Source organism: Euprymna scolopes, chromosome 26 (genome assembly GCF_053919585.1).
Source record: "Euprymna scolopes isolate OS-2025 chromosome 26, ASM5391958v1, whole genome shotgun sequence".
NCBI lineage: Eukaryota > Metazoa > Mollusca > Cephalopoda > Sepiida > Sepiolidae > Euprymna > Euprymna scolopes.
In genome coordinates, this window is record NC_136507.1 from 82,983,107 (window position 1) to 82,995,612 (window position 12,506).

The window sequence follows — 12,506 nt, forward strand, 5'->3', positions numbered from 1 at the left end:
ATTGTGTAAATAGAAAACGGGGATCATCAGCTTCTTACCATGAAGCTGTTTCGGAGATTTAAAAACAGGACAGCTGTTTAATACATGGCTATCCAGTTGATAATACCACTTCCCCAATAAAAAAAAAACCTAAAATAATACGGTTACTATTTTTACTAATATATGAAATAAATTAGATAAATTAAATAAAATAAAAAAATAAAAAGGTAAACTATTAATAAGTAAGTTTAGGATTACAAAATCTATTCTGCGACCTGTTTACTAGCATATAAATGCTATGAGAATAAAAATGCATAAATGCTTAAGTACCTTTGGTACCAAAAAGGCAAATAGATAAGATATGTATATAAAAAAGGCAAATAGATAAGATATATATATAAAAAAGGCAAATAGATAAGATATATATATATAAAAGGCAAAATGTGTGTGATCATTTCGTGTATGTCTTCAAAAGTCTTCTTTCCCATGCGTTCCCGGGGTCGTTAATATCGCTTAAAACTGTGTATATAGGTCCTATATCATAATATCTAGGAATTAGGAAAGCGCGTAGCATATAGATTTATTTACATCAATTTTTACAAAATTATTGTTATTTTAGCTTCTCGCGTGTTGATTGGGCTTTTTAGTATAAATAAAATGAAACTAAACTCAAACGGATGTATTCACGGCAATGCGCCGGAAACAGATGCTTACGCTACGTGACTTCTATTTGACCTTCTTAATTAGGTCAAAAGTTAACTTTTATTACGCACGCCTGTTTTTATAGTTAGATAAGACACGTCTACGCTGTATGTCGCGGTGGCCCAATGGTAACATCGCACTTTTTTTTTTCACACATTAATTTCCAACTCAAGGGTACGAGTTCGATTCTCATACTCACCTACCAAAACATTTTTTTATTATTATCTTATTTTATTATTATTTAAACACCCCCCCTCCCCGGAGTTTTGATTTACCTCAAGACACCCGGGCATCGCCGGATACCTCCCCGCTAGTCTATATATATAAAAGCGAAAATGTATGTATGTATGTACGCTTTTCCTCGATGTCCACAAAAGGCTTCTTTCAGAGAAGCGCTCGCTCGGTTCACAACTTCTTAAAACTTTTTATATCATCTATAAATTGTAATATCTCACACTTAACCACAGAGCTCGCCTGTCTATTTAATTTTATTGACTTTAAAACGTTAATTATTCCATATTTCCCGCATCGGCATGCGTTACATTCGGTTTTCGGTATAAACAAAAAGCGAAACTCGACTCTAATAACAGGCCGCAGGCCGCTTACCCGCGCGACAAGATCAAGGTGTGGTGTCTGTTCCGGCAGATGCTACTAGCTATGACTAGCTATGACTAGCAAAGACCAGATGTGGAGGCAACCCCACATGCCTGACCTTTAACCAGCTCCCATTTCCACCTCTCGGGAGCTTGTTCCCCTTTTTCCCTTCCAACTCCCTTCACTCCTCACATTAAAAATTGGCCTTGTGCCTAATTTTCAAGGTGGGGGAGCAAATAAATCCAACAGGCCCAGAGCCAGTGAACATTTGTCGACTTCGTCATATCAGACGGGGGAGCAGGTTTTTAAAAACAAACAAACCGATTTATTGACCTCATTAAAAACTGTCCCGCACAAAATGCTGACTGCTGAATACCTATCGCCGTCACGTCAATCAAAAACGCGCACCTGTTTTTTTCACACTTTACTATTTTCCAACTGCGCGTCGTTAAGGCTTTGTTTTTTTTTTTCACGGGCACCTGTTTTTTTTTCACACAGACCTACAAACACCCGGGCAACGCCGGGTACCCCTCGCTAGTACATATCTAAAAACCCAATATATAGTCTCAAGAAGCTTTAAATAATAAAAAATGCAAAAATAAAGAATGCAGTTTAAATTCCCAGATGGAAAAAAATATATTAATTTTAACCTATCGCAGACTTAGCACCTACATAATCCGACTTCTAAAATGTTTATAATGACCAAAGAGAATTCATTTATATAAGGATGAAGAAAAAAAAAAGCCTTTACTAAAATTGTTAAATAAAAATAGACTTAGCATTTGCATAAGCCGATTTCGCAAAAGTTTTCAATTTTAAAACAGAATTTAACTACACGAGGATGAAAAGAGAAAACCTTAACTAAAATTGTGTAAATAGAAAACGGGGATCATCAGCTGCTTACCATGTAGCTGTTTTGGAGATTTAAAAACAGGACAGCTGTTAAATACATGGCTCTCCAGTGGATAATATCACTTCTCCAATAAAAAAAAAATAAAAAATAAATAATACGGTTACTATTTTTTACTAATATATGAAATAAATTAGATGAATTAAATAATAAAATAGAAAAAGAAAAACTATTAATAAGTAAGCTTAGGATTACAAGATCCATTCCATATACATATATATATATATATATATAAGTTACAAGAAAAAACGCAACATAAAAATATTTTGGTACTTTTGCAGTTTAAAGTCCGTTTTTCTGTGAGTCTCATTCGGCAACACCCGGCAGATGATGGAAACTGCCAGATTATACTAAGCGGACGGAAAGAAAATAAAACAAACAACCTACTGTAATAATTTCATAAATTTTATTGTTTTATTTATTTTTTATGTGTTTTTTTTCTGTTTTTTTTGGGGGGAGGAAGGGTTATAAAAGTTTTGTTTCTTTGAATTAGTAAACAAATATATTTTTTGTTTTGTTTGTGTATGGAAAGTTATTTTGGTATTTTTTTACAACCTGCTCCAGCATAATATAAACACACCCAACCTTCCCATGTTAACAACGGGTTTTGGAATAAACATCCTCAACCTCCCTATGTTAAGCTGTAGATCTAGCAGAACGGAAACCATATTGCATGTCACTAAGAAGGTTATTTTTGCTGAGATGGTTGATTACTTCTCTATTTAACACAGATTCCAGCAACTTACTCATGACGCACAGGAGACTTATTGATCTATACTGAGAGGGAGATGGGCGATCACCTGAATTCTTAAATATGGGCCATAGTGATGAGATTTTCCAGGGTGATGGGAAGCAATTCTCCTTAAGACAATGTTTGAACAGTTTTGTAAGTATGGGCACTGGTTCTGGTTGAAGTCTTTTGAGTACTATAATTGGAATACCGTCAGGACTGGTTGCTTTACTGGAATCAAGGTTTTTGATTAGCTTGGCAACATCACGTACAGATATCTCCCTCGATATTAGCGCACAAGTATTTGGTGACTTTAATGTCCACCAACAAAACTGGTTGGGATTCTCTACTTACACAGATGCAGCGAGCAGCACAACTCATAGCTTCTCTATATCTCACTCCCTATCACAAATGGTTACGTTTCCAACCTGTTTCCCTGACCAGCAAGAACAACATGCATCACTTCTAGATCTGTTTTTGACCACAGTTCCCGATGATTGTATAACGAATGCCGACAGCCCACTTGGGAACGCTGATCATGCAGTGATAATGGTTGAAATCGCCCTAAACTCTAGACCGAAAACTGAAGAGCCAGTGCTCAAAACAACGAGATATTATAAAAAGGCTGACTGAGAAGCCATCAGAGATCTTATCAGAGATGCCCCATGGGGAAATATTTTTTATCTTCCTGCTGAACAGTGAGCAAATGAGCCCACTGAATGGTTCAAAACTGCAATTGACGCACATGTCCCCATACAGAAATTTTATAGCAAGCCTCACTTTCCTCAATGGTTTACTTTGACTTGTGCAACTGCCATTGCTCAAAGGCAGCATGCATACCGCAGATTTAACCAACATAAGTCCAGTTCAAACAGACAAAAATACATAGAAACTAGAAGTAACGTTAAGAAAGAAATAGCGACAGCTAAAAGAGAATTTACTTAAACCACTAAAAAGCACATCGAAGCACAAAAACTAGGAACTTAAGACTTCTGGAAAATCTACAACAGTGTAGTAAATAATGGGCAATCAACAATTCCCCCACTAACCAACAATCACGAGGTTGTTTGCTCAGCAACCGACAAGGCTAACATGCTTGACCTTCTCAACTACCCCCTACCTGACTTTCCAATGCAGACAGACGTCACGCGAGACGATCTGAAAATCACCCCTGCTCAAGTGCATGCTATCATAAAAAACCTTGACACTTCAAAAGCATGTGGACCCGATCTCATCCCAGCTGTGCTATTAAAAAAGTGCTCAGCTGAAGTAGCTCCAATCCTCTCCAAACTCTACAACAAATGCCTTAATGAATTTTGCTTTCTGGACTGTTGGAAAACTGCTTCTGTGGTACCAGTATTCAAGAATTCTGGCGAAAGAACAGACCCATTAAATTATCGCCCCATTAGCCTCCTCCCACTTTTTTCCAAAATATTTGAGACCTTAATTAACCATGCTCTAGTTCATCACCTTACAGATGCTAAATTTCTGACTGACCAACAATATGGATTTAGACAAGCTCGTTCCACAGCAGACATCCTAACTATAATCTCTAAACCTATATACCACTCACTGAACAAAGCCGGGGGAGGGGGGGCAGAGTGGTAGCTCTAGATATATCTAAGGCTTTTGACAGGGTATGGCATGAAGGTCTCCTCAGGAAAATTAGATCATACGATATCACTGGTAGAATACTAAACATAATTAAATCCTTCTTAGATAAGAGAAAAATCCAGGTTCTCCTCGATGGTCGTATATCTAAACAATATGATATGAATGCAGGAGTGCCCCCAGGGTCTATCCTTGGACCTCTGTTGTTCCTAATATTCATAAATGACCTTCCCGACAAAATTGCCTCTGAGATGGGTATATATGCTGATGACACCACACTCTATAACAGGCACAACAGGAAAGCAAATGAACACATATCTAAAGAATTGGCAAAAACACTAGAGGATGACCTCCAATCTGTAGTGGAATGGGGACAAAAATGGATGGTCATGTTCAATGCCACTAAACTTGTTTCCTTCAATAATTACAAGAAACCTTCTCTACCACCAATAGCAATGGCCAACGACACTTTATCTGAGAGTACATCTTTCAAACTCCTTGGCCTAACGTTCACAGGAAACATGAGTTGGTGCAATTACATTGAAAACATTGCCAGGGCCACTGCAAAGAAGGTAGGATCTCTCTATCGTGCTAGAAAATTACTAACACCCGAAAGTATCCTGTACCTCTATAAGGCCACCATTCGCCCATGTATGGAGTATTGTTGTCATATTTGGGCTGGTGCATCTGCTACTAGTTTCTCGCTCCTAGACAAGGTTCAAAAGAGAGTCGCCAATCTAATAGACCCTGAACTGGCATCTAAGCTTCAGCCTCTGTCCCATCGACGAAATGTTGCATCTCTCTACCTGTTCTACAAGTATTTTAATGGAGAATGCTCTGACGAACTGCAAGCACTTGTGTCCCCACGATGTAAACACCCTCGACAAACCCGACAGGCAGCTAAATCTCACCCCCACACAGTAGAGATCCCTAGATGTAAAAGATCTTTCTACTACAGTAGTTTCTTCCCCAGAACCGCTAGACTTTGGAATTCCATTCCAGGTCCCTGCTTCCCCAACTGTATTGACGTGCAGAAGTTCAAGTTCAAGTGTAACGTGTACAGACATCTTGCTGCCCAAATCCCCACATAGTACCCCAGTAGATGTTACCCCTGATAGTAGCCCCCTACACCAAAGTGGCAATGTGCCTTGTTTGGGGTGAAAATGTAATAAAAAAATTTTTTTAATTTGTATATCACATAGCATGTTTTCTGATACAGGAGGGAATATTGGAAGTTGGCAGCCTTGGTTGCAAAGAGTAGAGTTAGCTGCAAAGTTCTTGGCAAAGAGTTTGGCTTTGTCTGATGCTGACGAGATTACTTCAGGTCCATTGATGATAGTTGGGATAGAGCACACGCTTCTGTTCAGGATTCTGTTTGCTATTTGCCAAAACTGGTTGGAACCAAGCCGCTGCTCAGCTACTTTGGACTTGACGGATTGAGCATACAGCACTCTTGCATTCTTTATTACTTTTTTACAGTGGTTGCTGGCAGTCCTGAAAACAGCTTTAGTTTCAGTACATCTATTACGTTGGAAGCAATGGAAAAGGTGATTTCTGTGCGCAATGGCAGCAGCACATTCTGGGTAGAACCATGGCTGGCTGTTAGGTTTTTGCTGGAATTTTTTTGAGCGTATGAAACGGTCTATACCTACAATTAACCATTCCATCAGATCTGATACTATAGAGGACACATCCTTTTTAAACATTGAATGCAGAGTAGATCTGTTTGAGTTAGTTAACCATTCCACATTGTGAACATTAACGTCTCCACGGACATGAATATTAGCTGAAGGATAAGCAGATAGGATGTGGTCAATTTTCTCAGATATGCTTTTAAAGATAGTAACCCCACTGTTGTGGGGGCGATAGCAAATATAAATGCAGTAGTTTGAGCAAGTGCAACCCAGAAGCACATATAGGGTAAGTTAGGATCTTCTCTGGAGATGTCCCTACCACATGGAAAGTCATCTTTTATATAGGCATATATTACATGCCTATGGCGATCTTGGAGGTCATATTTGGAATTAAATTAGAGTATCGTTTAATTATGAACTCACCTAAGGAAATAGTCTGTCCAATGCCAGTTTCGCTTAGAAATAATATGTCTGGTTTAGTCTCCTGTAATTGGGTTTAAACCTCTGGAAGGTTAGAATGTAGACCCCTGATGTTAGAGAAGGAGACATGGGGAGGGGGGGGGTCTACGTTAGAAGTTAGAGATCCGGGTTCATTCGTGTATTTTTTATTGAGACTTTTCATGATGGAGTTTTGGGATTTGTAGACTAGGTTGACAGACTTGCTTGAAGCAAGGCAGAGAGGGAAAGTAAGAGAGAAATAGAAATGAAGAAATATTTTTTATGTAGCACATGAAAAGGTAAAGCCGTAACAATTACCCACTAATATGGCATCAAGAGGCCTCACCAGAAGCTACTGCATGGTCTAGAATCCATTCACCAAATGGCAATTTATATTATAGATGTCATGTTAATTTTTTTAAGTCAGTAGAACACGTATCCAAAAAAAGTCGATGTGAGATTTTAAACAAACAGACACAAGGAAACCATTTTATTTTTAATGTTTCAATGATTTGACAACAACTATCCCCTGAGTCATGTGTATTCTACTTCTTCTTGTTTTATTAGCCAATCAAATGTCTCTATTTGCGTATGGACAAACTTCAAAGACATAACTTTTTAATATCTACTTATATGGCACTTTGTCTCTGTGCGTGTGTGTGTGAGTTCGTTTCCTATGGTCTCTGAAATGGCTGGGCTGAATTTTTGAAAATTCACAAAAATGTACTGTATTATATGCTTGGGGATGTTTTTAGGTAGGTTTTATATCAGAATGCCTCCAATAAGTATCGAAAATCGATAATCGAAAAAATCTGATTAAAGAAAGAAGTCCAATTTGAACCAAAGTTAACACCTTAGACAGCCCTAACATCACAAGTGCATTTCAAAAGTTTTATCACTGCACAAGCAGAACAGTATGTTTTTGATAAGACAGGAGCATGTTCAAAATGAATGTTTTCGTTTAAAGCACAATTTCACTATGGTGCTTGACCTTAATTCAAGCCATTATCACTGCACAATCAGAAAGGCCCAGCATATAAGATCAAGAGTAGCTTATTTGATAAAACAGTTATGTGTTCGGAATGAATGTTTCTAATTAGAGCACAATTGAACCATGATATGTGACTTTTTGCATTTGAAACTTTAATTCAAGCTATTATATAAAATAATTTTATAAAATCAACAGTAGGTTGCCTACAGTGCAATGTAGACTACAATGTATCATGGACTAAGTCACTATGAGGAGGTATGTGAAGCTTCCTCCCAATGCACCATGGTGAGCCCCCAACTAGAGCAGGTAATCAATCGATTTGATTGAAAAATGGGTGATTTCAGTGATTTCATGCATTCATTCTTTTGCAAACTGTTGTAGACCCATGCTAGGGGTCACAAATGAAAGAAACCACAAGTAGTTTAAATTGTATAAAATATAAGATGTATTTATCATAAAGAATACAGGAGCCACTAAAGTAGTATGAAAGGAACGTGTTCGTAGCATGCAGTTAAACATGGTATGAATGTCTCCATTTAGTCTCTGAAACCAGTGCTATCCATAGGACTGGTTGATTTCGCTAAATAATCATAATGTTTGGATCCACGTGTAATACATTTGCAAGAACTTGTTATCCTCTCTAAACAAACAAACAAACAAACAAAAATACTTCTTATTTTGTTAGCGTTAGGTGGAATTTACATGCACACAGATTCTCTGTTAGGACTGTATGTCTAGTTAATTAGTGTAAAGTGTATAAAATATAATATGTATTTATCATAAAGAATACAGGAGCCACTAAAGTGGTATGAGAGGAACGTGTTCGTAGCATGCGGTTAAACATGGTATGAATGTCTCTTTTCAGTCTCTGAAACCAGTGGTATCCATAGGACTGGTTGATTCCACTTACTTCTGAAATAGGGATGATTAGTAAAAAACACAAACTAATTTCCTCATTTTCATAGTTGTTGCTGTTTCATCATATTTCGACCAACTCATCCTCTGGCCTTCTTTAGGCGATTAACTATAAAGATGAGGATAATTGTATGCAAAAAGAATGAATGCACAAATTATGAAGCCATATCTCAATTTTCTTTTAATTTCTCCGATTTCGGTGACAATAAAAAATATGGGAGGGTGGAACATTCGTTGATCTTTATTAAACCCTGGGCAACATCAAGTCTCCCTGCTAATAGCATATCATTCTACCATGTTTGAATATATGGTTAAGTGGCAGTTTTATGAGGATCCTTTCTACGCAGTGACCAGGTCTAACTTTCTAAAGTTTTCTAAACTTAGTTTAAGATGGTGACACACGGGCAGAGTCTCGAAGCAACATTCACTTAGATACTGTCTACATTGTCAGACGCATGTCGCTTGTCTCGCTTCCCCACTCCGACTGATTAGAAACCATGTTCTGTCCTCCGAACACGTAACGTCATCTTTAACTCATAGACACCTGCAGTTCTCATATTGTTGCACTAGTATTCAGTCTGCAAGTCAAGCAACAAAAATCCCCATTTCAAATTGAATCCTGACAGACAAAGGCTCCGATAGAGATGCATGGACGCATAAAAAAAACAGCAAGAAATAAGAAGTAAATATGTGTGTGCGACAAAAGCCAAAAAGGAATCCGTGCAGCGTGCGATGAATACTTCTTACTATAAGAATAACTACAAGTCACGTTAAATATGTTTTTATGAGTGTCAGAAGACATACGCCATCGGGGGGGGGGTAGTAGGTGAATTAGATAAGAAGAAGGAGGCGAAGGAAGAGGAGGAGATGGAGAAGGGAGTTAAATGTGGTTTCTTTTTTAACAGCATATCAACCTTTTTCGTTTTTTTTTTGTTTTTTTTTTTAAATACCGAAACGCAATGTCTATTCTAACCAGCTCTCAGTAAATCAACCTACAATCGTTCGTGTACAATTATAAATGCCTCCACGACATTGTCTGCAAAGACAATGCAACTACGACAATATATCATATGACACAATTTATCAACAGACTTATCATTCAAACATGGTTAAGTGGCAGTTTTAGTCATTTAGAACTGCTTTAAAGCTTCATAAATCACTCATTTTTCGACCAAATTTCAAACAATTATTACAGTTTAGAGATCACTTTCTCAGCTATATTGGGAAAAAAATGTTCAATTTTCCTTCCATAAAACAAAAGCTATGATGAATTTTCCGGTGTTCAAAATCGTAAAAATATGTAAGGATGTGAGCGACGCTTTTTATGACTGGTTTCCATAGCAACCACGTCACTTCAGTGACTACTGTTGCTACTAATTCACTAATGAAAACATGAAAGGGAAAAGTTAGGGGGATTTTATTGAAAGCAGACGAGTGCCGTACATTGTTATTATATATGTGTTTATGGGGGCAACGAAATAAAACTGAAATTAAACAAAGAACAAGTGAATTTATAGAAAGCCTGGAAAAATCATGAATTACAATAGAAAAATGCGAGCATAAAAAGTAATATGGTTAAGCTTAAACATGGAAAAGTAAAGGACTAGTTGTTAAAATTGGAAAAGTAAGGGGTAATATATTCTAGTAAAAATATAATTAATAACTTAAAATATTGCAGCATTAAGATTTTTTTTTTTATTTATAACATATAATCAATTATTAATGCTGCACTATTTTAAGTTATAAATTTATTATATTTTTTTACTAGAATATTTTGTTCTTTTCTTTTCCAGTTTTAACTTAACCATATTAATTTTACATGCTCGCATTTTTCTATTGTAATAAATAAATGATTTACAATATGTATTACCATAAAGATTTGATTTGCTGTTAATCAGACAAGCGTAATAGCAGTGGCTTAAATTTCCAATATGTTTCAGGTCCAATATCTGGGGCTTTAATTAAACGATTTTCTGGACGTACAGTTGGCATTGTCGGCGCACTGCTCCTGTTTGTATCTTTTTTAATCAGCAGTTTTGTCACTTCTATTGAATTTCTGTTTGTCACCTACGGCATTATTGGCGGTAAGTTCATGTTTGTTTTGTTTCGTAGTTTACAAACTGTTAAATGCAGTTGTATTGTTTCCTGTTTTCTGTTGGTTGACTGATTATATTACAAACTGTTAAATGCAGTTGTATTGTTTCATGTTTTCTGTTGGGTGACTGATTATATTACAAACTGTTAAATGCAGTTGTATTGTTTCATGTTTTCTGTTGGTTGACTGATTATATTACAAACTGTTAAATGCAGTTGTATTGTTTCATGTTTTCTGTTGGTTGACTGATTATATTAAAAACTGTTAAATGCGGTTGTATTGTTTCCTGTTTTCTGTTGTTGACTGATTATATTACAAACTGTTAAATGCAGTTGTATTGTTTCATGTTTTCTGTTGGTTGACTGATTATATTACAAACTGTTAAATGCAGTTGTATTGTTTCCTGTTTTCTGTTGGTTGACTGATTATATTAAAAACTGTTAAATGCAGTTGCAGAGTTTCATGTTTTCTGTTGGTTGACTGATTATATTAAAAACTGTTAAATGCAGTTGCATTGTTTCCTGTTTTCTGTTGGTTGACTGATTATATTACAAACTGTTAAATGCAGTTGCATTGTTTCATGTTTTCTGTTGGTTGACTGATTATATTACAAACTGTTAAATGCAGTTGCATTGTTTCATGTTTTCTGTTGGTTGACTGATTATATTACAAACTGTTAAATGCAGTTGTATTGTTTCCTGTTTTCTGTTGGTTGACTGATTATATTACAAACTGTTAAATGCAGTTGTATTGTTTCCTGTTGGTTGACTGATTATATTACAAACTGTTAAATGCAGTTGTATTGTTTCATGTTTTCTGTTGGTTGACTGATTATATTACAAACTGTTAAATGCAGTTGTATTGTTTCATGTTTTCTGTTGGTTGACTGATTATATTACAAACTGTTAAATGCAATTGTATTGTTTCATGTTTTCTATTGGTTGACTGATTATATTACAAACTGTTAAATGCAGTTGTATTGTTTCATGTTTTCTGTTGGTTGACTGATTATATTACAAACTGTTAAATGTAATTGTATTGTTTCATGTTTTCTGTTGGTTGACTGATTATATTCCAAACTGTTAAATGCAGTTGTATTGTTTCATGTTTTCTGTTGGTTGACTGATTATATTACAAACTGTTAAATGTAATTGTATTGTTTCATGTTTTCTGTTGGTTGACTGATTATATTACAAACTGTTAAATGCAATTGTATTGTTTCATGTTTCTGTTGGTTGACTGATTATATTAAAAACTGTTAAATGCAGTTGTATTGTTTCCTGTTTTCTGTTGGTTGACTGATTATATTACAAACTGTTAAATGCAGTTGTATTGTTTCATGTTTTCTGTTGGTTGACAGATTATATTAAAAACTGTTAAATGCAGTTGTATTGTTTCATGTTTTCTGTTGGTTGACTGATTATATTAAAAACTGTTAAATGCAGTTGTATTGTTTCCTGTTTTCTGTTGGTTGACTGATTATATTACAAACTGTTAAATGCAGTTGTATTGTTTCATGTTTTCTGTTGGGTGACTGATTATATTACAAACTGTTAAATGCAGTTGTATTGTTTCATGTTTTCTGTTGGTTGACTGATTATATTACAAACTGTTAAATGCAGTTGTATTGTTTCATGTTTTCTGTTGGTTGACTGATTATATTACAAACTGTTAAATGCAGTTGTATTGTTTCATGTTTTCTGTTGGTTGACAGATTATATTACAAACTGTTAAATGCAGTTGTATTGTTTCCTGTTTTCTGTTGGTTGACTGATTATATTACAAACTGGTAAATGCAGTTGTATTGTTTCATGTTTTCTGTTGGTTGACTGATTATATTACAAACTGTTAAATGCAGTTGTATTGTTTCATGTTTTCTGTTGGTTGACTGATTATATTACAAACTG

At 35.8% G+C, this 12,506-nt stretch overlaps 1 protein-coding gene across 1 annotated transcript in view; it reads left to right on the forward strand.

The window, feature by feature from the left end:
* LOC145248224 (monocarboxylate transporter 12-B-like) overlaps nucleotides 1–12,506 on the forward strand; it is a 346,811-nt gene that overhangs the window by 310,229 nt on the left and 24,076 nt on the right. The window contains exon 5 of the mRNA XM_080110099.1: nucleotides 10,445–10,588. Coding sequence (XP_079966225.1) covers nucleotides 10,445–10,588 — 144 coding nt within the window. The remainder of the gene's footprint in view (nucleotides 1–10,444; nucleotides 10,589–12,506) is intronic.